At 42.6% G+C, this 26,988-nt stretch overlaps 3 protein-coding genes across 4 annotated transcripts; 1 reads left to right on the forward strand and 2 right to left on the reverse strand.

The window, feature by feature from the left end:
* Positions 1 to 444: 444 nt before the first annotated feature.
* Positions 445 to 4,143, forward strand: zswim2 (zinc finger, SWIM-type containing 2). Its single transcript, XM_060868921.1, has 10 exons — positions 445 to 804; positions 908 to 984; positions 1,420 to 1,460; positions 1,583 to 1,793; positions 1,931 to 2,069; positions 2,200 to 2,312; positions 2,724 to 2,808; positions 2,923 to 2,996; positions 3,097 to 3,268; positions 3,419 to 4,143. The coding sequence occupies exons 1-10, from the start codon at positions 655 to 657 to the stop codon at positions 4,067 to 4,069; spliced, it is 1,713 nt and encodes a 570-aa protein (XP_060724904.1). The 5' UTR covers positions 445 to 654; the 3' UTR covers positions 4,070 to 4,143.
* Positions 4,129 to 12,324, reverse strand: fam171b (family with sequence similarity 171 member B). The gene is made up of 8 exons (XM_060868920.1): positions 11,929 to 12,324; positions 9,927 to 10,166; positions 9,260 to 9,352; positions 8,867 to 9,025; positions 8,011 to 8,181; positions 7,764 to 7,880; positions 7,057 to 7,180; positions 4,129 to 6,954 (listed from the first exon to the last, which is right to left on the reverse strand). The coding sequence occupies exons 1-8, from the start codon at positions 12,080 to 12,082 to the stop codon at positions 5,712 to 5,714; spliced, it is 2,301 nt and encodes a 766-aa protein (XP_060724903.1). The 5' UTR covers positions 12,083 to 12,324; the 3' UTR covers positions 4,129 to 5,711.
* Positions 12,325 to 13,125: 801 nt separating this feature from the next.
* On the reverse strand, positions 13,126 to 23,422 carry marchf7 (membrane-associated ring finger (C3HC4) 7). 2 transcript variants are annotated; one of them, XM_060868922.1, is made up of 11 exons: positions 23,298 to 23,422; positions 19,811 to 19,990; positions 18,070 to 18,240; positions 17,781 to 17,946; positions 17,355 to 17,522; positions 16,303 to 17,260; positions 15,859 to 16,028; positions 14,949 to 15,052; positions 14,759 to 14,860; positions 14,575 to 14,623; positions 13,126 to 13,846 (listed from the first exon to the last, which is right to left on the reverse strand). In XM_060868922.1, the coding sequence occupies exons 1-11, from the start codon at positions 23,403 to 23,405 to the stop codon at positions 13,743 to 13,745; spliced, it is 2,280 nt and encodes a 759-aa protein (XP_060724905.1). In that variant the 5' UTR covers positions 23,406 to 23,422; the 3' UTR covers positions 13,126 to 13,742. The 2 variants fall into 2 exon arrangements, with proteins under 2 accessions (XP_060724905.1, XP_060724906.1); XM_060868923.1 differs by lacking the exon at positions 23,298 to 23,422 and adding an exon at positions 20,816 to 20,932.
* Between the last annotated feature and the right edge of the window lie 3,566 nt (positions 23,423 to 26,988).

Below are 26,988 nucleotides of genomic sequence, written 5' to 3' on the forward strand. Positions count from 1 at the left end.
GTGCTTGGTCTTACAGGAAAAGTCCACCTTTAAACACATTAAAATAGTGGCATGTTTAATGTGTTTAAAGGTGGACTTTTCCTGTAAGACCAAGCACAATTCAAATGTCAATAAATAACTAAATAAATAAACATGACAAACTGACCAAATATAAGACACGTTAGCTCAATGTTTTGATCAAACTTTTTTGATGAGATGTAGTGCTTTGTATTTATAATTTTATTAAATGAGGTACTTGGTGAACTATAAAGCAATATGTAAGAAAGGTTGTCGTAAATTTCTTTGCTTCCAAATCAATCGCGTCACAACAGAAGCCGAAGCCCGGCGTCGCCATCTTGCGTCTACATAGAGATTCGCGCGCTTATTTTCTGTTGCTATAGAAACGCCTCAGCGACGTGGCCACGTCTGAATTCTAGATGGTTCTTTAGTTCACAGAAGGACACTTAGACGGTGCGCATATCAACGAGGACGTAATGACTAACGTAGTGCCCTTGTGTTCGTTTGGCGTCGAGTTGGGATACAGCGTAAAAAGTACTGTTGTGGTAACTGTAGATGTACAGTACAGAGGTAGTCTAGCTTGTTAGCATGTTTTAGGTCGTCAGAGCTCAACTAACTAACCAACTAACTAACTAACTAACTAGCTAGAAAAAGGTAATGTTTCGAAAAACAGTTTGGAGAAAATCAGCCAGCGAAGCTGTAAATTGGCACCAAGACGAGTCCCTCAACACGACCATTTTAATCCTGAGAGAATTTGGACCGACTGGGTTCCTTCTCAAAGAGGACACAGAACCCAAAAACTACAAAGTGAGATTAAAAACAAATAAATAAATCTGGTAGCTCTTCATGTTTGTCAGGTGTTTCAGAGTTCATGTGGGTTTTTTTGTGGTGTTTTTTTTATTTTATTAAGGTGTTCTTAGGTGATCCTCATACCTGCACTTGTGGAACGTTCCAGAAAGAGAAGGACCTCTGCAAACACATTTGCTGGTAACAAGTCGAAAAACTTTGGAAATAACGATGGAAATATTCATTTCATTACCTGTTTCTTTGATTGACAGATGAGCACAAAAAAATCGGGTCTAGAAAATGCGGACCTGAAGGAACTGGAGTGTGTGTGTGTGTGTGTTTGTGTAATGTGATTGAAATAAATAAATAAATAAATAAATAAATCAATAGAAAACATGATTTAGAAAACAAACATCTTAATAAAGAATAAATAAGAGACTCGTGTATTGCCGGAATATTTCTGCGTAAATAGTATTAGCCGATTTATTTGATTCACGTCCTATTTGCATTTTATTTTTATTACATCGTGCTCTGACGATTAACTGTGCACACGGTGTAATGTAGATTTATCTCGACTCTCATCACGGCCCATTTTACTCACTTCTTATGTCAAATTGTTTCATTTCATTATTGCAGGGTTTTGATGCGCAAATTTAGGCTACCAAGAGATCATGAATGTAAGTTTTCCCCATTTACGGTCAATGTTCTGTATTTTCTTTTAACCTTATGTATTTTATACTTTTTAAAAAAAAAAAAAAACAACAGACCTGCCTCTTATACTGTATGTCCACTTGTCCAGATTGTTTCCAGCTAGGTCTGGTAGAGCGACAGATAATGGAGGTGTTACAGCATCCGTACAGGGTGGCCATCACTCCATCAGCCCCTGCACAGCTTCAATCTAGTAAGGAAGACGATGGTACAATTAAGCAGAAAAGTATTAGGGATGATGATATCTGTCCCATCTGTCAAGAAGAAATGCTTAGGAAAAGACTTCCAGTGGCACATTGCAGGTTCGTCCAAGGACCGATTGACGTTTTAACCACTAACTAATCATCTGTTATTAGCGTTAAATATATGCTGAGATCTCGTTTTACGTCCACAAACCACCGCTTAGGCAACGGCTTATGCCAGTTTTATCGTTGTAAAGGTTTGGGTGCGGAAACAACGTTCACATCTCCTGCATGAAAGTGTGGGCTGACTATCAGAAGGGGTCAGAGACAGACGGCATGGTGAAGTGTCCACTGTGCAGGGAGAATTTCAGCACCATGAAGATGTTGCTGGAGCTGGTAGGACGGGTTTATGAAAGTTTCCCCAAGTACTTAAAAATTGGAACTATTATTTTTAGCTGTTACATAAACCTATGTGAATGTGAAAGCCCAGCAAATGTATCCCGTGCAACTGCTTGTGTAAATACAGGTGAAAAATGCAGGACAGTTTTGCACCTCGTCAGAGAGAGAGCGTCTGGAGAAACACCTGGGGATCCCGTGTAACAACTGCAGAGTCTGTCCTGTTGTTGGAAAATGTTTTAAGTAGGTGAAATCTTCCATTAACAAGCAATTTAGTCATCGGGATTTTCACTCGTTGTATCCGGAATAAACTGTGACCTGTCATCAATATAGTTATAATTAAGATCTGTAGACCTACAGAATATCTACCCAAAAAACAACACGCACATTATGTGGATAAAATAGTGATCACAGCAGTCCTTGTGTCAGTGTTGTCAATTTTAACACATCCATCAAAGCTCAATTGTCCAGGTTATCTAGATGAAGCCATCACAGTTAGATGGATGAGTGTTGAGACCAAAATGGATTGGAATGCAGACTCAATCACATGCTCAGAGGTTTTATAAGATGTTGATACAGACTCCCGAGGCAACCTATTCAATTACTTGTTTAATCTTTTATGTAATGAAGTTAAATGATGTGTTCATGCTGCAGGTGCACTGTGTGCAGTTATTACCACTTGTGTGAGGATTGCTTTAAGACAAGTTGTCATCCTCAACACAGCTTTGCTGTGAGAACGGTGAGTCTCTATATTCACTATCCATCCATCTCACCCATAAAGTTCAGGGTTTTGTCTAGTTACTCGACTATCATTTCTAACCGGCACGTATGTGGGTTAAATATGATTCTGCAGAAAAGAAACCAGTCATGGCAACTAATGACGGAGAGCAAGAAAAGCTTAACTGACGATCAAGAGATGTACCCTAAGTAAGCGAAGGTCTATCATATAATCAGAACTATTAATAATTAAATACATTTTATTTAATTAAATACATTTCATTTAAACTGTGTGTGTTTGGTGTTACAGCACTGAAACTGGTGTCATATCAGACGTGGCTCCAGGGTACGTTTTAAGGATTTTCCCATTAACAAAGGTTCACCCAAGTTCTCGACTTCTGGAAAAGGGAATACAGTGTCGACTTTGCCTTGAGAGCTTCCATGTTGGTCAGCAGATTAAAACTCTTCCCTGTCGACACAAGGTAACTGTGCACTCTGAGGTTTGTATAGAACTGTGTAGTGTTGCATTTGTTGATCGTGTGAGAACACCAAAATGAAAATCCTGGGTAAAAAAAAAAAAAAAAAGCTATATAATAATATCTATACCAAACCAGGATTTCCTTTCACTGCAGTTTCATTTTGACTGTATCAAGACGTGGTTACAAGAGTCCATCTGCTGCCCGGTGGACTGGCATGTCATCTACAACCCTCTCACATGGAGTGGTAATGACAAGAAGGCAATTTGTACAGCACCTCATACACTCGGTGCCAAGATCGACCTTATCCATCAACAGAAGACAGAGTTGTTTGTACCTGGTATTAGCTTGCAGAGCAAAGAAAGATCTGATGTACTTAAAGCAGCTCCTAAACCTCCTGATTCACTTGAATTTATCGTCAAGAACACGCTCTGCATCGACAGCCCACAGGGTGCAACGGGATCCCAATCCAGTTCTCTGCAGAGGAATTTATCTTTGGAACAAGCTCCAGTCTTGGCTTCTAAAAAGAGGATAAGTGTAAAGACATCCCGTTCAAGCTTGTCCTTGTCTCCTGTGGTTAAGAGGTTGGAAGGGTCTATGGGAACCCAACAGAGCTTGTTTACGGGTTTCAGTAATCATGACAATAAAGCCCAACGCAAGTTAAACTCTGTTCGTGGGAGTAGCAGACCGTTGGGGTTGAAGGTTGATGGTGTGAGTGTACGAGCATGGTCGAGCAGCGGAAATCAAAGCAATCTGGAATTGCGGCCAACAAGTTTACCTATCAGTGGTAAACAAGAAAGGAACTAATCATGTTTTTTTCCTTTCTTTTACATTAAACATTCCAGCGGTTTTAAACATCTGAAATGCAGCTTTTAAATACATCTTTAAATAAACCACTAAAACTATTACATCGAACACTGGCTAGTTCTTTTATTGATGTGCACAAAAACTGCAAATCACAAACCGGTCAGCAAAGCATTCAAGAAATGAGGGAACATCCCCATTTAAAGTGGTAAGTAATTTACATAAATGATACACAGTACAATGTGAAAACTGACTTGAAACTATCTACAAAGGGAAAAAAAAATATTTTCAGTCATGCAGAACTATTTTATCAGCATAATATCAAAATCAATTTGCTTGACAAACCCAAGATCATATACTGTACCTCTGCTACCTGTTTGCTTTTAGTCGTCAATATTTTTTTTTTTTTAAAAGAAGGAAAAAAAGCTTATTCAATCTGACTGGCTGCTGGTCATTAATTTCCATTAAAGTCCACCAAAATAGCTATGCACAAAACATCATGGTTTGCTGGATCGATAGCGGTTACATAATTTCATGTTGATGTGTTTGGAGATGAAACCTTGGTAAAACAAAACCTGAAGCAAAAGTCTGATGTTTGTTGCTTCATTCTCTAACACAAAATAAAAATCTGCATGCAAATATGAGGAATCGAAACAATTTTCAGTGCAAGACAAAACAAAAAAACATAAAGGCCGACAAGCTCCAGCAGGGAATGCTCCGAATAGTTATTTTTTCCTGAATGCCAGAAAAAAAGATCCTGTACAGGTTGGGAAGTTGCGGCCTAATGGTGGGAAGTCGTGGCCTAATGGTTAGAGAGTTTGACTCCTAACCCTAAGGTTGTGGGTTCGAGTCTCGGGCCGGCAATACCACGACTGAGGTGCCCTTGAGCAAGGCACCGAACCCTCCCAACTGCTCCCCGGGCGCCACAGCATAAATGCCCACTGCTCCGGGTGTGTGTGTGTTCACTGCTGTGTGTGTGCACTTTGGATGGGTTAAATGCAGAGAACGAATTCTGAGTATGGGTCACCGTACTTAGCCGTATGTCACGTCACTTCACTTTCAGTTTATATACCTGACGTTCCTTGTCGCTTCATAACATTTCCCATATCTTGAAATTCCGGATGTCAAATTTTGCATGATTTTATTTTTATCACTAAATATTAGCACTCCGGTGGCAATTAACGTTTGCTAACTTCACATATCTACACCTGAATTTACAATTAAATGACGTGACCTCAAGCAAACTCTCATCCTGTTCCAAACATTCCATTGAGTATTCAGACTCATAATTAGTATAAAAAAAAGCTTTGTACATACAGGCATTGTGCTCACAGTGGAAAAAAATAACCGGATACATGGTATTGCAATGCACTCTTGTAAACATAAGACTTTGTACAAACACAACATTGGAAGGTGTGAGATGTGAAGCTGTTGTGTAGGAACGACGAACTGGTGTCATGGATGGGCAATAGCTGGATGCAGAAAACTTGCAAACACTACAGAAATTGATTTAAGAAAACTATGCTCCAATGGTTTAGACAGGTCTTTGTGTGGAATCTTTCTCAATAATACTACAATAAGGCAGGTTGATGGAAAACAGAAATATGTGGCTGTCGCCAAAGCTCAGCACACACAGTAGATTGACCTAACGTTTTGTTAGCGCTCTTTCCTCCCTCAGATGTCGAGTTGCTTTCTTATCTGGCCTCTTGTCCCGTACCTTGCGTAGTCTTCTGGGTGGTGGGGTGGATCTGGACTCGCTGGATGTGTCACCAGCATCTTGATCCTCTGGGATGTTTGGGATAGCTGCACTGCTGCCCTCCAGCGTGTTCCTCAGAGACGTATCTTCGGGACTTCCGATTTCACTACTACTCAAGTCCTGTTCCTCATGGCCACGGTTCCTTGCTACTTTGGGCATGTTGGTGATCGATGGTCCTTCCTGATCACTCTTGCGTACTAACTGCTGAAGCTCATTCATATCTACCCCAGAGTCCAGGCTGGTGTCGTTGCTGCTTCCTGGCCGGTGCCTTCCTTGGAGTTCGATTACGGAATGGCGTACTTGGGCTGCTGGTTTACCATCCAAAGATACAAACCATGCTCGAGGAGGCAGAGGAGAAGGCTTGGCCTTGGAAAGCTCCAGCAGGGTCTGCTCGGATATTCCCTGTAGCTCACCATGGAAAGCACCCATTCCAGCCGCCTCATTCAGGGTTCCCGGGACAGAGACAGACTCAAGCAAGTGGCTATAACGACCCCAGATTCCTGGGTTGGCAGTGGAGATCTGTGGGCCTTCTAGAGCAGGCTGCACATTGTTGTCTTGTTGTGGGGGTTTTGGCAGTGTTTGGGTGAAACTGTCCTTCAGGTTTCGCTCAGTCTGTGCTCCGTGCTCCAAGCCATTCCGGGGAAAGGTGGCACATCGGCTTCCAGTGGACTCGGTCTGTCCCTGGGCAGGGAAATGTTCTGGAGCTTGGACAATGGCCACAGGCTGGTTGTAGATGTGGAACAGCTTGTCTCGATATGTGGAATTTTCTCCAGGGGCTTGCCGTGAAGTGCTCTTATCAGACATCTCTCTAAGCTTTGCTACTTCATCACCGTTTACATACAAGTTTGGTACTGTAACTCTGAGGTTCTCTAGGCAAGCAGTTCCGATGTTCTCGTACAGGTTCACTGCAGGCCGGCAAATGTTATCAACATAGATATTATAATTGGTTTGATGTCGCGGAGATGCTGACACACCTGCAGCCATTGAGTAAGACCTATCGCCGTTATGGTCTCCGTTATTGTACAAGGGCTCATGGACTTCATCTGTGCTGGTAGATGTGGTCTGGTCTTTCTTGATGATTGACAGTCTAGTGGAGATCCATCTTCTCCTTTCGGTCTCATGGTTCAACTCTCTATAAAGCAAATGTTAAAAAAAAACATAATTTGGAGAGTCATTTACCAGTTCAGATAAGCTGAATGTTAGCCCATATAACGGGATGATTGAGACCTCTTACCTGCAGTGACATAAAATCACAGATAAAAATCCAATGATGATCACAAGAGTCCCACCCAAGATGCCCAAAAGAAGGTATGTATGGTATGAGATGAAATCCATCGAAGTTGCATGTCCTGTGTAACCTAGATTTTCAGACAGAAATCTGGTTACACTTCAGGCCTTGTTCACATAATCATTAGGCGATGAGCACAGATTATGGATGCCTTGTATATTTCTGCTTTAAAACACAACATATACGGGTCATGGACTATATGGAAATTGATGTGTCTTGGTTTAAGGAAACACTTAGTCCAGATAGCACACACACCAAGGTAGCTAATGCAAATTATGTTCACTGAAGAAACAATCATTTATTACTTTGCTAAATGGGAAAAAAAAAATCTGATATATTATTTTTCCATATTGTTATAGTACAATGTTTGAACAGGGGTTAAGTTATTAGGTAACTGATTGGTTAATTCCCCAATGGTTTAGTTTATTCTCCTTCCTCATTTGTTATATAAAATTCATTGAAAACTAGCTAATAAATAGCCTCCAAAAAGGTATGTAGGATATGACAATCATGGAATAGATCACATTATCAGAAAAACAGCATTATGGCAATGTTCTTTAAGATCAGCAACAAGCCAATTGTTACTTTATTCAGACATAAATTGCATACGACGTGTTTGTGTGTCATCTGAGAATACTTAACAATCTTCATACCGTTAGATGTTGGAGACGGTGCTGCAATCCAGTTCCCAAGGTGAGGAGCGACATAGGTCCAGACCAGACCATTTCTTTCCATTCTAACAGAGCCGATACCTTTGTTCACCCAGGTACCTGGATCAAAAGAATATGTTCAGTATTCCAAAATACTTCTTAGTCGTAGTGAACCTAGGAATGAATTTAAAATATTTGGACATGCACAGTTTCAAAAAACAAGGAAAACAAAGTAATGTTCCATGCCAACCTGTGGTCAGGTCAAAGGTCCAGGCAGGTATGGAGTCCGAGGCTCTGAGATGGTTGCGGTACGGTAAAGGTACCGTGAGCTGGATTGGCCCTTTGACGTCAATATCTTTTCCGTCGGTGCGCAGTTGAGCACTCAGCACTGCCACGGGGCTCAATTTCACGCTCCTGTTACCTGAAAAATCAAACATACTGCAGTGTATTTTACGAATGCCAACATAGTAGTAAATTCATACTGGGTGTAAATGTTTGCAGTGAAGCGGTGTTAATTCATATCAGTTCTGTAAACAGAGATGGGTGTGGCGTCAAATTTGGAATTGCAATCGTGACAAAAAGGAAATATTGTCAAAGCAGCAAAATGTAAATACTGCAAACAAAAACAAGGCGTTTAAGACATGATTCTTGGCCACTATTATAATTAACTCATTGCATTTTTGCATTAATTTCCTTTTTGAGTTATTGCGGCAGTGACGGAAGAGTAGCGATTATTTAAATTGTAATTTAAATGTTCACGTTAATGTACGCGTCCATAGATCAGCAGGCCACGACACACTGTAAAATCAATTAATCAATCAAACATGGAGCTTGTACAACAGATAGATGTAGTGATGATTAACGACTTGCCCTGGCTCCGAGTGAATTCATTAAACACAGAGTATGTGATCAAGCACTTAAGCAGAAGTGTTCGCCCAAGGTACTTTTCCAACTGATAAATGACCTGTTCTTCATAATATACGTAATAACACATATTTGTTCAGTAAGAAACACCTGGTCTGAAGGATCTCAGAAAATCAGCGATTGCTGTCTCCGTAGTCATTAAGATATATTCACGAGTGCTCGACTGCTGTACTGTTCTGTACCTCCTTTGCTGTTGAAGACCCCCATGGTACAGAAATGACCGTCTTTCTCTGGAGGTGGAGCTGGAACGGTCAGATAAGCGGTCACTGCAGAGATGGTGGTGTTCTCCGGGAGTAAGAGCAGGCTCTTGGGGAACTGGACAATAGGCTGTGATGACACATCTCCAGAAGAAATAACACAGTAAATGATGTTAGTGTTTAGTATAGATAAAACAGTAAAATAGCACGTGTTAAAACATTTATACCATGTTTTATTTCTTCTTTGTTAACAATGGACAACAAATTTCTCTCGTTTTTCTTAGTTACCTTTACTCCAATTCTATTTTATTTGATTTAAAATAAAAAACATTTATACTAGATGCATCAAAAATACACAGATTTGGCGCGTGTGCTCACCAGATGTTTTTCGAGTTATTAACACGGTGTCTTCAAAGAGCCAGATGTTGCCTTGGGTTTGTGGGACCAAGGACATCGTAACAGCAGAAAATACTGGAAGACATCATGTAAAACGATCGTATCAGGTCAGTTCATAAACCACCACCACTACGTTCTGAATTACATTACTGGAAGTATGACTGTCACGATTTACAATACGCTCAGACAACAGGATGACGGGATTGAAACGTATTCAATAAAGTTATTTTATGGGTAGAAAAGTATCTTTTACATAAAGAACAAGATCCAAACGTAGCCTCTTTTTATGAAAGAACACGACTTCATACATATCAACCTCTTTATAGTTACATTCTCTTAGTGAGAGATGATAACAGGCTCCTGTTATCACTTATGATACAGCAGCTGTAAACAGTCATTCCTTCACTTTGGCTTAAAGCTCTACCTTGTACTTTTGTACTTAAGTGTTGACACTGGAGACTCCTTCCATAAATGTTATATAAACATTTGTATATTTTTCTTCGCTGTCTTTCTTCCAAATCTCTGTGTAGGCAGAAAATTAGCACACACCTTCTGACCAATCAAAATCAAGAATTTAACAGCGCTGTGATAGAACACGTTTTAAGAATAATATGCCAGATTTTAACTCCAGGTGGGAAGAATGACTCACTGGGCATCTTGGTGGTCTTCCAGGGCAGCTGAGTGGGCATGTAGGCCTCCATGCTGGCCACCAGAGTGAGGGTGACCCCCAGCTGGTAGGGTACATTCAGAAGCACTTCTCCATTTTCCTCAGTTTGGCTAGACTGTAGCAGAGATCCGCTGACAAACACCCGGACCTCGGCGCCTCTCAGGTACCGTTGACTGGATGCGTCCTTCACCCACACCTTCAGCGTCAGAGATGAAAACGCCTCTAGAAGCAAGAGCAGAGGTTGGGGGCATTTTCAGCTTGACAAACGTATATACAGAGAATCACCGCAAATTACGTGTCATGTCTCGTTCATCCCTTACTGTTTAATGAAAGAGAACAGAACACAAAACTTTAAAGCATTCAAGTATTTCATGGCTATTTGTCAGTGTCTTTTGTTTATTAATGACGCCCGGTATCCTGCTTTAACCTCAGCATCACCATGAAATAATAATGAGAAAGAGACCCACGTCTCTGCCAGAGACACTTAAAAATAGATCAAAGTGCCAACTGTGTGCATTGGACATGAGCAAGAAATAAGCAGAAAGCCACAATTCAAAATGTGCATCGATTATATTTTTACTGGTAACCATTAACACGGCATGTCGTGTACGGATGAATTATTAATTCAAATAATGTAGAAAAGATGCTTAAAACAATGCTTAAAGCCAGACATGATGTAAATAATGACTTAGAGATCAGTTATGCGACAGTGTCTTTGAAGTTCATTAACACATCGTGACCAATCGGATTCCTCAAGAGTGGCATAAGAAAATAACAAATGTGACACACGCTGTGTCGTTTAGTGCGAACTGTGAGATTAAACATTATTACTTGGTCACATGGTATGTTTTGTTTTGTTTATGTAGTCTGTAGCTGTCCTGTAGAATCCCGTCATCCAACTCCGTACTCCTTTTAGATTCTGGTCGTATCAGCGCTGTCTCGAATTTAATCAAAATATCACTTCTGTGTATAAAGATTCTGTACCAGACTGTGCGATAATTATAATACCACGATGATTATAGATGATTATAAAGACTATATACGATGAAGATCCTAGATTACAGTAGAAATACAGGTCTGAAGATCATCTGGAAGGAACAAAATATGTTCATGTTTCCGTAACTTTAAATAGCAGTTGCTTTCTGATGAGCGAGTTTGTCCTCATGATGTAACTGTAATGAGACCTGGATGATCAAACCCTTCTTCTTTTATCCCTGTTGTATATGTAGCTGTCACATGAGCAGTGCATTAGCGCACAATCTGGAGATGTCTATAACAACAAGTTTAAACTGATGAGTCTGTGATTAGAGATGTTTTAGCTGACAATTAACCAGCATTGTTGATTTGTGCCACAAAACAACGCACTGTTTGATAAAGAGGTGATGAGAAGAAGGGATAAGAGAGAAAGAGACAGAGAGAGACACAGACAGAGAGACAGACAGAGAGAGACAGAGAGAGACACCGACAGAGAGACAGACAGAGAGAGAGACAGAGAGAGACAGACAGAGAGAGAGAGAGAGAGACACACACGCACAGAGAGAGACACACACAGAGAGACACATAGAGAGAGAGACACACACAGAGAGAGACACAGACAGAGACACACACACAGAGAGAGACACACACAGAGAGACAGACAGAGAGAGACAGAGAGAGACACCGACAGAGAGACAGACAGAGAGAGAGACAGAGAGAGACAGACAGAGAGAGAGAGAGAGAGACACATACGCACAGAGAGAGACACACACAGAGAGACAGACAGAGAGAGACAGAGAGAGACACCGACAGAGAGACAGACAGAGAGAGAGACAGAGAGAGACAGACAGAGAGAGAGAGAGAGAGAGACACACACAGAGAGACACATAGAGAGAGACACACACACAGAGAGAGACACAGACAGAGAGAGAGAGAGACACAGAGTGTGTGTGTGGGGTTTGGCACAGGCCCTGATGATCCTGGTGTGATTACAGGATGTTATTGTTACCCGCAGGCGCGGTCACCGTCTCCTCCCGACGTCCATTACGCGAAGGCGTCTCCTCATTGTGCTCGAGACCCCTCAGCTCCGCGGCCTCGGTGAGCGCGAGCGCGACGGAGAGCAGCAGCAGCAGCAGCAGCAGGTACGCGGCGGGATGCGGCATGGCGAGAGAGACATCACTGATTCCTCCAGCGCTCCTCCACGGTTCTCCTTCTCTTGTTGGTGTTATTGTTGTTGTGTGTTTCCTGCCCTTCCCCTTCCCCCGGTCACGTCGTGGTGATGAACATCACGGTCAAGGCGCACGGAAGATCTACGCGTCACTGTGGTCCATCATTACGTCATCGCGCCATCTACCGGCCAATCATGCGGCGGAGGCAGGGTTGCCAGATTGACACGCGGGTTTAGCAGTAATGACGTTCACACCTTCACTCAGTAACCATTTTATTATTTTATTATATTCATACAGAGAAAAAAAAACTCATACACGTGTCCTATATTGTATTATTTTAGCAGACAGGCTTCAGTTTAAGTATAAAATACATTAACTTTACATAGGGATCGTTTAAGTCCTGAAATTTCCACCACCACCGTCCAGCATGAACCTTATATAGATTTGAAGGCTGACTTTCACATCCTTATGTGATTCTTCTACAAATCCTTAGAAGCACATCATTGTATAAAATGTCTTTGTATGCTGTAGAATTACCTTTTTCTACATTACAAGTTTTCCTTCACTGGAACACGACAACGTGCACAAAGTCCTTCAGATCCATGAAGACGTGGTGTGTTACGGTTGGTGTTCTGCACACCGCCCTGAAATTAACCACTGCGAACGTCTCACTAACGCTCGTCTGGTGAACACCAACAACCGCGCTCCTTTTCATCTACTGGAAAGCCTTTACAGATGAGTGGAGCTTAATGTGAGCTTATTACAACAGCAAAACGGAAAGAATCTGCAGTTAGAGAAGTACACAGGTGTGTGAAGGTCAAAGCCGCACGTACGTTTGTAGTTTAACGTTTGCACGCGTGTGTACGGGTGCATTTGTACCCTGCACCTCATTACGATTCAGGAAATACAAAAGGTTTAAGTGTATATGGAATTTCTGGTAGAGCCGTCGCTCAGGCAACTGACCGACGATACGATAAGCACGATACGATCCCGGTTCTAACGTCCCCGAAATCGTTATGAAAGAAAGCAGCAGAAAATGTGTGACGTACCTCCGTACATCAAAAACTTTTATTGTGATCATTGAGAAAAGTGTGTAAGCAGGACAAAGTACATTTCTTAAAAAGCAACACCGAGACGACGGACCGGCTGACGGCGATCACGATCCTTCGAAACAAAACCATTCGTCACAAACCAAATAAAGAAATTCAAGGAAATTTTATTTATTTTTATTCCCAACCATCTTTGATATTAAATTCACTTCATCACTTTATACAACACCTATAGATTGTAGTTTACATTTGCCTTGCTAACCGTCAGCCGCGGCCTCCGTCGCCCTCCCGTCGCTCTGCCCTCAGCCCCGTCTGCGTGCCTAAAACATGCCTTAAAGTCCTTCACTTCCTGCTCCATAAAGCTTTATATAATGTGCTCGACAAAATTCAGGGGAAAGGAAAAAATAAGAAACTGAAACATGAAAATTATTAATCAAAAAATTCCTAAGTGGAGGTGAGACACACGTACACACCCCTGAGACGGGTGTATCTGCATATTGTGAAAGCCCTCCTTTAGGGCTGCAGACAGTATTATTTTTTATTTATTTTTTTAATAACGGGCACCGTCGCTTTGCCCAGACACAGATCCTTTTTCCTCGTTCCAATTAAAATTCCTCCTCCTCCTCTTCTTCATCATCTTCCAGATCACCGAAGTCGATGGAAGGCCTGTTATTCTGCACGTCGTCTTCGTCGGATTCAGCATAGGAGTCTGAGACATGGTGAGAGGGAACAATTATAATTAATTGCGTTAGAAACTTTTAGAAGTGTCTTAAAAAGGTATAAACCTAAAGTCATGCAGCAAGAGGAGGAAAAAAAAATAATAAATCTAGTGTCTATTCAGCAATGTTTGTAATCACACCTAAAAATCATCTCCTGTTTCGTAAGGCACGTCATACCACAGCGCTGTCGTGTACTAAAATCTAACAAACGCATAATTGTTGATTTAATGAAGCTCTTAGAAAGAGAGGTACAAGTTTACATTTATAGGAGTCTCCGGTCTCAGCGCCGGACTTGCGAAGTCTTGCCAACACGACTAGTCATGTGTTTGTGCCTTTTTAATTGTTTACTACAACGTAATCATTTACATTAAGGCGACTAACTATAAACAGAAAATTTATGACCGGTCCTTTAAAGAATAAACACTATCGGTACAAACTTGCTGTGGTTTAAGAGGAATAAAGCACTTTGGGAGTCGTCGCTGCTGCACGATCTTTGATCGTTTTTCATTAACAGCACAAACCAAAGTGTTTCATTCATCGTTTCTAAAAGGCGACACCTGAGCGTTAACGTTAGCCGTGTGGTGAATCGGTACTTACCTCCAAATCTACTGAGGTTTATTTATGGTAAACTGAGCTAGCCTGATTTTATGAAATGTGCTGTGAGGAAAGGACTAAAAGAACTAAATAATAAGGAAAGGAAAATTGTTCACAAACGTACTTTCGAGATTGTCCATGTGTTCGTGAAGAGTTCTCGCCAAGTTGAAAAACTGAGCGAGAGAGGAGGAGAACGTAACTTTGTGAAACATTCAGGGGGAAAAAAAAGCCGTTATATGTACAGTAACAGGAGGTGTGCCAAGTGCTCAGGCGGACAAGTGGCTAGAGGGGCAGGAGAAGGTTCTTACCCCGGCTTCGTTGACTGCACCCAGTACGTCGGAGAACCTCTGCTCACACAGATGCAGCAGCACCACCAGGTAAAGGCCGCAGCTGATGAACTCGTACTCAGACTACAAAACAGTTCATTATGAGGTTAATGAGATTTCAGCACACACACACACACACACACACACACACACACGATTACACTTTTCTTACCCGCTCATGAGACCTGTACAGCTCATTAATGTCAAAGTTCTCAATGTTCAGGTGCAGCTTCTCTTTGCACAGCTCACAGGTAGTGATGGCTTCCAGGGTCGAGCCTGCAGAGCCGCAAGAGTTCGAGATATTAGAGACTAAAATCTACTAAATCTTATCACCATGGCAGCACATGAAGAACTGGGAAGTAGGAAGGCATCAAATAAATGGAAATAAAGAGGATAAACAAAGAAGGACAGTGCAGTGAGTGAGTGGAAAAAAGAAAGAGGGTGCATCAAAGCACAAAGAGAGAGAAAAAGAACGAAAGACGGAAACAAGGCAGGAAAACCGTGTGAGAGAAAAAGAAAGGTAGAGAGAATTAGTGACAAAGTAACAGACGACTAACAGAAATAAAGAAAAAAAAGGACAAAGAATGTGGCGAGAGAAAAAAAAAAAAAGTACAAAAGACAATAGAAGAGAAGAAAGGTCACGAGGAAAAAGAAGACAAAGGGAAGAAAGAAGACGGAACAAAGGCACAGAGAAACAAAACAGATGGAGAGAAAGAAAGGAAGCTCAAACTCCTCACAAAATCCAGTACAGGATAAGATGACAAACGCTTGGATCAGAATTAATACTAAAAAAATAAAACAAAATAAATTTAAGTGATGAACAGAGAGATAAAGGTACACAGGACATGATTTATACATCAACGGTGGGAAAATTGTAGGATGGCGATTTAGATGCAAACGAACGAAGCAGAGAGATCGTTTGAGAACGTCTCCAAAATTGTGCAATGTTTTTATCTTATTTTCAAGCAGCCACGCAAAGTTTTTTAGATTCGTTGTCATGGCAACCTCACGTCATGACGAAAAAGTGTATTAACCTGTTAAATAAATCTATAAAAAAAAAGATATAAAAAGGCACAGAGGACCTGAGCTGATCTTGGAACGGAGCCACTTCTTGATGCAGTCCTGGTGAACGTACTGCAGGCTGCCTGTACACCTGCACGGCTCGATGAGAGGGTTCGAGCTCGAGGTCTCTCCCATCTGACAGATCCTGCAAAGATCCCCCTCGTCTTCATCGGTGTCCTCCAGCAGGAGGCTACAGAGGAGAGGCGGTTGAGGGCGGGAGAAAAAAAAAAAAAAGAAGGACAGGGGTTAACAAGTACACTGAAATAAGGAAAATGACAACGAATGAAACGTTGCACCTGCTCAAGCTCTTTGAATAGAAGAAAATGCAGAAATGACCAGACGGATTTGTCCTGTCCCTTCAGCTTTAGAGGACATTTTAACCTCATGCACTACACTTGACTTACTATAATATAACTTTGGATCAGACACTCAGGCTCTTTGGAAACCTCCTTTAACATTCTGACCTTTCCTGAATCTTCCGAAGTCTCTCTGGATCTCTAGAAGGGGCGGGTTTATCTTTCTCTTGCACCTCGGTCTGATTCGGTCCATCCACCGCTGCATCCAATCCTATAATCACGCTCTGAGGCATGCGGAACAAAGGTCCAGTCATCACCCGAGTGATGCCAGGGTTCCGCCCAGGGATACGTGCGGCTTCCTGCAAGAGGGACGAGAGTCCGGAGGCTCTGGTCGGAGGGGCGGCCGCCGCGCCCTCTGCCACTTCATCCTCTTCCTCGTCTTCGTCCTCCTCCACGTCTTCTTCCTGACTGGAAGTTTTACTCCCACCATCAGGGCTGCTAAGGGGGACGGGCACAGACGAGTGGGCGTCCATGCGAGCCGTCTCGTCTCGTCCCTCTCTCCTGCGGCGGGAGAACAGTGGGTTGCAGCGGTTCCAGCTGAGCCAGGAACTCCTCAACTCCGTCTCGGAGTTCTCTCTCTCTCTGGATGCTAGCGGGGGTTCACATGGGACTGCCTCCTCAGGACCAGAGTCAAAGGACCTCGAGGCTGAATTGGAACCAGAGGCAGAGCTCGACTCCTGGCTGGAGCGTCTAGAAAAAAGGCGGGACAACAGGCGGCGGGTCGTGCTTCTGCCGTCTGAGTCGCTGACCTCGGCGGTGGGGTTTGGCACAGGAGCAGGGTTAGACAGAGGCGGGCTAGAGCTGCGTGCAGATAAAGGCGTGTAAGGGGGCGAGTTCCAGGAGGAGAGAGAGAACGGGTCAGAGAGGGTGGTGGAGTTTCGCGTCGAGTCTCTGGAGAGACGCGGACTCGGCTGGTAGTCAGAAACCAGCCTTTGCGCGGACGGGACAAAGTCGGAAGAAAGACGGCGGCTGGAAGGGGTGATGTTCTCCCTGCGGGACGAGGAGTACAGGCTCTCTTTGGGTCGAGCTCCCTGTGCGTAGGTGGAGGTCACACGGTCTGAGCGATCTGAAACAAGGCATGATGGGAATTTAAAGACCAAACACCAGATAAGACAAGTTGTGAAGTTTAAACCCGACAGGCTTCAGCACATCATACGCACACAGTGAGGAGGTCAACGCTGTGGGGCGGTAACTGGCCTCTCCCAGACCAGACAGGCCCGAGTCCGTTCTCTTCTCCACGTCTCGACGAGCCCACAGATCGTCTGACGAAGATGAGGAGGACGAAGAGGACCGGGACAAAGGGCTAAGGCTGGAGGTCCACAAAGAATCTTAAGGCATAAAAAAGAAATAATATTAGCTGTACATCCAGGTTACAAGACAATAACGAACTCTTAGTCAAACCAAAATAAAAAGTTACAAATTCAAAATACTTTAAACAACTTCAACCCGTGTCTGAATTCTGGTTGAAAAATCATCTCACAACACATTTTATTCTTTTATTCTCTCATCCAGATGAATTATTTGTAATATTCTGAAATAATTTCATTAGAAGTGATGAATATAAACGTTTTCCAGCTGAAGAGTACCTGACATGCCTCCCATGTTAGAGTAGGTGCTACTGGCTGTCGATGTAGACGGGGTTCTGCTGTACACTGATCTACTCGTGTACGACAGCTTGGCTCTTTTGGATTCGTCGTCTTGAGCTGAACTGAGTAGACTGGAGTACGAACCTAATCCTCTCCCAGGCTCGACCTGAACGAACAAACAACAAAAAAAAAAAAAAACCAAGGCGGTAAGAATTTACATGCAAAGGGGTTGAAGATCTTTAGGCTTTAAGAAGCTAGAGAATAAACATTCCCTGAGTTTTGCATTTACATGTTTACTTCTTCCTCCGTAAGACGACTCCATCCACGGGCGCTCACACAGCATAGATGAAGAGGAGGAAGAGGTGGAGGAAGAGGATGAGAGGGACGTGGACATCTTCCATCTGGAGTGGCAGCTTTCTGACGAGCTGTAATCCCTGCTGGATCCCGGAATACAGGGGCTCTGAAACACGAAGGCGATTAAAATATGTTTGACTTTTCAGCTTAGTCAAATGAGCTAAAAAACACAAAATTCTGCTCCTTCTGATGACAAAATTAGAAGCAGCTGATTAGCGATCTATTTTAAATATTGTGGGAAACATGCCCACTTAAACACGTTGGCACGGCGCTCTCGGGCTGCAAAAAATATCTCTGGTAGCATCCCGAGCGGTCGTGTTGTGACGATGACTAACACAGAGGTGCCGTGGGAACATGTGACACGCGAAGGACACCAAGTTCAAAGCCAGTTCATGCAAATGACAAAAATAGCTGGCAGGTGTTTGCTCGGTCTCGGTGGCGAGTGAGCGAGCAACGAACGAGATCGAGCACCCTGAGCTGAAATTAACTTGCCCTTAACACACTGCTATTTTACTGTTGTTCTAAAGACCATCAACTCCACTTCCCAAGTCTTACAAGTAACCCTACAGCATTAGGAGTAACCGCAGTACACACGACATCTCATAACACTGACCATCGTTAATCCTCTCCACACGAACGCGCTCGGCCTACTCTACGATTTAAGCTCAAAACAAACAAACGTGTTTTAGCGGCTCGGCGTGACAAGCTAGGTCTTATAAAGTCATGGGGTTCGCTTGTTTTTGCATGTGGGCTTCAGCACACCAGCAGGGTTTATAAACAGCTTGTAACCTTATCTAGCGAAGAGCTCGGTGCCAAGCGAGCGCAAGGTCCCGCAACCCAAGCCTGGATTGGACTGGACTGTCGTCCAATCTTCACTGCCTACTGAATGTGGATAAATATTATTTATAGTGGTTTGCATCGAGGAGTTTAGACTACACTTATGCAAAATAAATAAATAAATAAATAAATAAAACAATGCTTCAGAATTAAAGAATTCCCAAGTGTCCAAAATTAGAAAATTTCTGATTATAATGCAACATCAGCACAGTAACGAATGCCGACTACAAAATGTTCATTATAACCAGTGCAATGCATCTTTTGTTCACAACATGGTAAACAGTCTGTTACAGTAGGAGGGAGAAAAGTGCACGTCTGTGGAGGTTTAACAATTAGATACTCTGCTGTTTCTTTATTTTTAACGATCGTTCCTCTTTTCGTTTTGGCTCGCAGGCTTGTTGTGAATCAGAAAGTCAGCCTTCGTCCAGACAGCGTCGACGAAAAGCAGAAGTGACCGCTACGAGAAGCGAACCCGCGTCCATCTCGGCCTCTATCACCATAGCAACGGGTTAAAAAAAAAAGTCTTACAACAGGTAGACGATGAATTATTGGTTTCTCTACAGACAAAATGAGCAATGCTTAGCAATATTTAGATAAGTAGAGATCGATAGTAGGAAGTTAGATAAGTAGAAGTCCAGATTAAACCATGATGATGATGATGATGATGATGATGATGAGTGCTGTAACTAAACACCGTGTGGACGAACACAATACAAACAAAAGGAGGTGTTTCTCAAAGTCTTCACTTGTTTAGATTTTGGCTTCAGTCCAGAAAACTGCCAACATGATTTGTTTTCATGGCAAAGTTTTGTCCTAAAGGAACCCAGAAGAACCAGTACCTGGTAGTCTGAGTCTAGCTTCCCCACAGCACCCCGGGTGAAGCGATCGCTGCCTCTGCCATAGAGCCGGCCGGCGCTAAGAGCAGACGAGGACGAGAAGGACGAGGGCGTGGAGAGAGAAGAGGAGCTGGAGACGGTGAAAGGCAGCCGGCGAGGCTTTGAATCCATCGTTGAGGAGCACTGTAAGGGGTGGGGTGGGGGTGGGGGGGGGGAGTTGTGCACAAACACACGTTAATTCAACATTGTAAGTATTAAACTTTTATAACTAACATGATTGTAAAAAATATTCTGTAATCAATCTCAGACATTTTCACTTCATTTGACCTTTTAAAGTTTTGCTAGAAATATTTAACCCCTGCTTATCTCCACATAAACAAAACCCACGATGCAGCGACACTTTAGTGCTTACGCCCGTCCCATCACCTGCTCAAACATATCAACTTTTAAACCTTTTATACTAATACAATCATCAACGCCGTCAAATCTCGTCGTCTATTTATACCTCCGACTGACCGAGCCGAGTTACTGTCGCGACTCGTGTAGCTGCGTTGCATTCTGGGATTCTGGGAGTGAAAAATAAAGCGCTTGATTTTTATTTATTTATTTTTATTTTTTGCAGCACCACCTAACAATCTAACATCAAACTTCCTAACATAATACAATTTGTCGAAATTTCGGTTTAGTCAGCATGTACTGATGACTCCTTACCACGAGGACGTGCACGGTGATAAGAACACCACACTACCTTCGATAGGTTATCGCCGGCGCTCTATGGCGCTACTCTAAAAGTCCTAAAAAGACAGGAAGAATTTTCTCTTCTTTTTAAAAATCAACACCTGCTTAGAAACATTACACTTTCCACGGTCCTAAAAGCTGCACAGGTTATTTTCCCCCACTGCTGACCACAACTACCCCACCATCAGCTGCTCTATAAATACCCCTCTATACTCCAGTATCAAAATAGCACACTCCTGCAGGTTAAACTTCTGCACCGAGAGTTTTTACCTTCCGAAACACAAACGCCGCTGACTTCGACTTTAGCCGTCACACCGTCGGAAAGCAGAAGCCTCTCTTTACGCCGAGGAGATGAAAACTCTGCCTTAGAGAACTTTCTAGAAGCGACCGAGCCGAGCTCTGGGTGTTGGAAACGATTCAATTCTATGTTTAGATCTCCAGACTCGGAGTCCGTCTGCGAAAGTACTCAGATTTAACAAGTGTTTAGAGCCAATTAAGGATTTGTTAATCCTACATATAAACAAGTAGCACAAGACATAAATCTATACTCTCATTTTTCATTAGTCCATGTAATAAAGTTTAAGACCATCTCAGCTAGAAATTTAAAGTATTGCAGCAACAGGACTCAATGCTGTCAGAGTCTAAATACAATCCTGAGTATTTTCAATAAGAGTTTGGTGCAATAAAAACATGCAGTATAATTGACTTTATAAATCAACAGCACAAAATATCCCCTTTCACATCTTTATCTATTTCTTAAAAATGAACCTAGAGTCCGATCATTTGATCACACAGACTCCCACCGCCCAATAACAGATCATCTCTCCCAACGTCCGATCACCATTATTCCCAGCATCCAAACAACAATCTCCGATCATCACGGATGATTTCACACGTGGACGTCTTTGTTCTTCACTTAAACCTTTCTTCTTACTGACATTTACAGTAATAACAGCGAGGTATTCCATCCGTAACCTTTCCTTCCGTGCGAGTTTTCAGACTCCCGACACGGTTCTAATAGAATTTATACCAAAATACATAAATGGCTGGTTTATGATTCCATGACCAAAGAGCACTTCTTTGTATGAATAATAAATTAGATCTATTACACTACAGCGCCGGTGAATAATCTAATCCGATTGGTCAGAATTCTAGATGAACTTTACTACAACTGCAGGACCGACAGTGGTGCGACTGCGGATTATAATATTAATGAGCTGTAATACATCGTTAAAAAAACACAACGGTTGATATGTTTAACATCGAACGGAAGGAGTTTCACGTGTCAACATGTTTGTGCTTTTTCTTTAACACGGTTTCTCATTGTTGTTTTTTTTGCTCATGGAACTGTTCAAGCAAATGTTTTGATATGCAAATAGTCTCATTTTAATTCATATGCAAAGAAGTGTGACGTCGATCTGGGGCGTCATTTTGAGACTGTATTAAATGACAGGAATCATTTACACACTAGGGTGTGTGTTACAAAGCTTAATCTGACATCTCACACACGCACACACACACTCACTCACGCACACACTCACTCACGCACACACTCACTCACGCGCACACACACACACTCACACACGCACACTCACACACGCACACTCACGCGCGCACACACACACTCACGCACACACACACACTCACGCACACACACACACTCACGCACACACACACACTCACGCACACACACACACTCACGCACGCACACACACTCACGCACGCACACACACTCACGCACACACACTCACGCACACACACTCACGCACACACACTCACGCACACACACTCACGCACACACACACACTCACGCACACACACACACTCACGCACACACACACACACACACACACACACACACACTCACGCACACACACACACTCACACACACACACACTCACGCACACACACACACTCACGCACACACACACACTCACGCACACACACACACTCACGCACACACACACACTCACGCACACACACTTGTCACAAAGCAACACAGAAAAACAAAAGTTCATCATTCAGTCCTTCTTGTGTAACTTGTGCTGTAAACTGAATAAACATCTGCAAACTTCTTAAAGTTCATGAACACCACCAACACGCATTTAACCCAAACCTAGATATTTGTCTTTAACAGTCTGTTTCCTGTAGTATCTTTATACCTTAATACAGTCAGTCAGTGTGTCAGTGTCCTTCACAAAATGTCTCTGTCTCTCTGTTTGGCCTGTTCGCCTTCATCAGGAAAATAAACCGGCCTGATTTCACACACCACCTGTCAGGCTCGAATCCTTGGTCTTTTATTAAACAGCTAATAAAACAAAAAGCTGATATTACGATGATGTTAAAGTAAATTCGCTGATGTGTCGTGTGAGGGCCTGGAATTATAACGAGCTGAAAAACACACGCTAAAGCCCCAAACCTGCAAACTTCAGCCCAGTAAATACACAATAATATTTATATATATCTTTTTAAATCGCATTATCTTGTATAATAAGCGAATTAATACGGTTACAAACACAAGACAAAACTCGGGGCCGTGTATTTCTTCCGTTAGCACGCTAACAGCTAATAGCTAGTTAGCTACGTGCTAATAACTCTGTCTACTTTGTTTACAGGGGAAAAAACACCCGACAAAAGCAACACGTAACAAAGATCCTCATGCAGGTCACCAAAACGTTTTATTCGTGAAGTCTTTTTAGGATTAAACACAGAAAACTTCGCATCCGTGTGCAGAAGGTAAAGAGTGTCTCACCTCAGATTCCCCGTCTCTTTTCATCACTAATGGCGCTCCGTGTGTTGATATAGGGGCGGTCACGTGACCCGAGCTGAGCCCTTTTACGATACAAGGCAACAACGCCATCTTGTGGCTGATGATTGACACGACACAGGACCAATCGGAGACAGGGAAGCGATACGCGCCCCGCCTACATGTTACTCCACCGTTCAATCAGGTCGCCGATATTTAGACACTGAATAAAAGTTGTTTGTTTGTGTGAATGCAATAACGTCATCAGTAACGGCGTAAATACATCCGTTATGTTATACAGTATATTGTATTTTAATAAAAAACTTTACATGGTTAAGAATAATAACCTTACACACAGGTCACGTGTTGTTTTGTTACTGTATGTAAACATTATAAATGCACTGTAGAGGTTTAATCCAATAATTAGTATTAAATGTGAAAACAGTGTCAACTTGAACCTAATGTGACTGAAGTTTCAGCAGTAAAAAGGTCTATTTTATTAAATCTTGGTCTAGAGTGCCTGTTATCTGTTGTGTGTGTGTTTGTGTGTGTGTGAGTGTGTGTGTGTGTAAGTGTGTATGTGTGTGTGAGAGAGTGTGTGTGTGCATGTGAGTGTGTGAGTGTACGTGAGTGTGTGTGTGTGTGAGTAGGTGAGTGTATGTGTGTGTGAGAGAGTGTGAGTGTGTGTGTGCATGTGAGTGTATGTGTGTGAGTGTGTGAGTGTACGTGAGTGTGTGTGAGTATGTGAGTGTATGTGTGCGTGTGAGTGTGAGTGTGTGTGTGCATGTGAGTGTATGTGTGTGAGTGTGTGTGTGTGTGTGTGTGAGTGTGTGTGAGTATGTGAGTGTATGTGTGTGTGAGTGTGTGTGTGTGCATGTGAGTGTATGTGTGTGTATGTGTGTGTGAGTATGAGTGTGAGTGTATGTGTGTATATGTGAGTGTGTGTGTGTGTGTTTGAGTGTGTGTGTGTGTTAGTGTAAGTGTGTGTGTGTATGTGAGTGTGTGTGTGTTTGAGTGTATGTGTGTGTATGTGAGTGTGTGTGTGTGTAAGTGTGTATGTGTGTGTGAGAGAGTGTGTGTGTGCATGTGAGTGTGTGAGTGTACGTGAGTGTGTGTGTGTGAGTATGTGAGTGTATGTGTGTGTGAGAGAGTGTGAGTGTGTGTGCATGTGAGTGTATGTGTGTGAGTGTGTGTGTGCATGTGTGTGTGTGTGTGTGAGTGTACGTGAGTGTGTGAGTATGTGAGTGTATGTGTGCGTGTGAGTGTGAGTGTGTGTGTGTGTGTGCATGTGAGTGTATGTGTGTGAGTGTGTGTGTGTGTGTGAGTGTGTGTGAGTATGTGAGTGTATGTGTGTGTGAGTGTGTGTGTGTGCATGTGAGTGTATGTGTGTGTGTATGTGTGTGTGAGTATGAGTGTGAGTGTATGTGTGTATATGTGAGTGTGTGTGTGTGTGTTTGAGTGTGTGTGTGTGTTAGTGTAAGTGTGTGTGTGTATGTGAGTGTGTGTGTGTTTGAGTGTATGTGTGTGTATGTGAGTGTGTGTGTGTAAGTGTGTATGTGTGTGTGAGAGAGTGTGAGTGTGTGTGCATGTGAGTGTATGTGTGTGAGTGTGTGTGTGCATGTGTGTGTGTGTGTGTGAGTGTACGTGAGTGTGTGTGAGTATGTGAGTGTATGTGTGCGTGTGAGTGTGAGTGTGTGTGTGTGTGTGCATGTGAGTGTATGTGTGTGAGTGTGTGTGTGTGTGAGTGTGTGTGAGTATGTGAGTGTATGTGTGCGTGTGAGTGTGAGTGTGTGTGTGCATGTGAGTGTATGTGTGTGAGTGTGTGTGTGTGTGTGTGTGAGTGTGTGTGAGTATGTGAGTGTATGTGTGTGTGAGTGTGTGTGTGTGCATGTGAGTGTATGTGTGTGTATGTGTGTGTGAGTATGAGTGTGAGTGTATGTGTGTATATGTGAGTGTGTGTGTGTGTGTTTGAGTGTGTGTGTGTGTTAGTGTAAGTGTGTGTGTGTATGTGAGTGTGTGTGTGTTTGAGTGTATGTGTGTGTATGTGAGTGTGTGTGTGTGTAAGTGTGTATGTGTGTGTGAGAGAGTGTGTGTGTGCATGTGAGTGTGTGAGTGTACGTGAGTGTGTGTGTGTGAGTATGTGAGTGTATGTGTGTGTGAGAGAGTGTGAGTGTGTGTGCATGTGAGTGTATGTGTGTGAGTGTGTGTGTGCATGTGTGTGTGTGTGTGTGAGTGTACGTGAGTGTGTGAGTATGTGAGTGTATGTGTGCGTGTGAGTGTGAGTGTGTGTGTGTGTGTGCATGTGAGTGTATGTGTGTGAGTGTGTGTGTGTGTGTGAGTGTGTGTGAGTATGTGAGTGTATGTGTGTGTGAGTGTGTGTGTGTGCATGTGAGTGTATGTGTGTGTGTATGTGTGTGTGAGTATGAGTGTGAGTGTATGTGTGTATATGTGAGTGTGTGTGTGTGTGTTTGAGTGTGTGTGTGTGTTAGTGTAAGTGTGTGTGTGTATGTGAGTGTGTGTGTGTTTGAGTGTATGTGTGTGTATGTGAGTGTGTGTGTGTAAGTGTGTATGTGTGTGTGAGAGAGTGTGAGTGTGTGTGCATGTGAGTGTATGTGTGTGAGTGTGTGTGTGCATGTGTGTGTGTGTGTGTGAGTGTACGTGAGTGTGTGTGAGTATGTGAGTGTATGTGTGCGTGTGAGTGTGAGTGTGTGTGTGTGTGTGCATGTGAGTGTATGTGTGTGAGTGTGTGTGTGTGTGAGTGTGTGTGAGTATGTGAGTGTATGTGTGTGTGAGTGTGTGTGTGTGCATGTGAGTGTATGTGTGTGTGTATGTGTGTGTGAGTATGAGTGTGAGTGTATGTGTGTATATGTGAGTGTGTGTGTGTGTGTTTGAGTGTGTGTGTGTTAGTGTAAGTGTGTGTGTATGTGAGTGTGTGTGTGTTTGAGTGTATGTGTGTGTATGTGAGTGTGTGTGTGTGTGTGTGTGTGAGAGTGTGAGTGTATGTGTGTGTGTGTGAGTGTATCTGGTGTGGTGCAGCAACAAAACAGGACAGGAACAGACTGTAACGCACAGTAAAAACAGCAGAATAAATAATTGTTGCCCCCCTGCCCACCCCCCAGGACTTGTACCATACAAGAAGCAGAAACCGGGCAGTAAAAATCACCACTGACCCTTCACACCCTGGACACAACCTCTTTCAGCTCCTCCCTTCTCTCAGGCGCTACAGAACTCTGTTTACTAAAACTACCAGACACAGGAACAGTTTCTTTCCCCAGACAATCACCCTGATTAACACCTCACCATCATTATATTCACTGCTTCATATCTATAAGTACTGCATTATCAGAACTGTCAGTCATCACATCATCTGTATATGTTACACACACTACTGCTGCTGTATAGTGTACAAAAGGCATAATATTACACAATATTGTTATTTACACTTCTCACACTTTATGTTCATATTCTATATTCATATTTAATACTCATTCTGTCTATATTGTATCACGTCTGTATTGTCTTGTATAGTATAGTGTTATTTATGTCTGTATTGTATAGTATAGTGTTATTTATGTGTGTATTGTATAGTATAGTGTTATTTATGTCAGTATTGTATAGTATAGTGTTATTTATGTCTGTATTGTATAGTATAGTGTTATGTCTGTATTGTATAGTATAGTGTTATTTATGTCTGTAT

Source organism: Tachysurus vachellii, chromosome 4, assembly GCF_030014155.1.
Source record: "Tachysurus vachellii isolate PV-2020 chromosome 4, HZAU_Pvac_v1, whole genome shotgun sequence".
Taxonomy (NCBI): domain Eukaryota; kingdom Metazoa; phylum Chordata; class Actinopteri; order Siluriformes; family Bagridae; genus Tachysurus; species Tachysurus vachellii.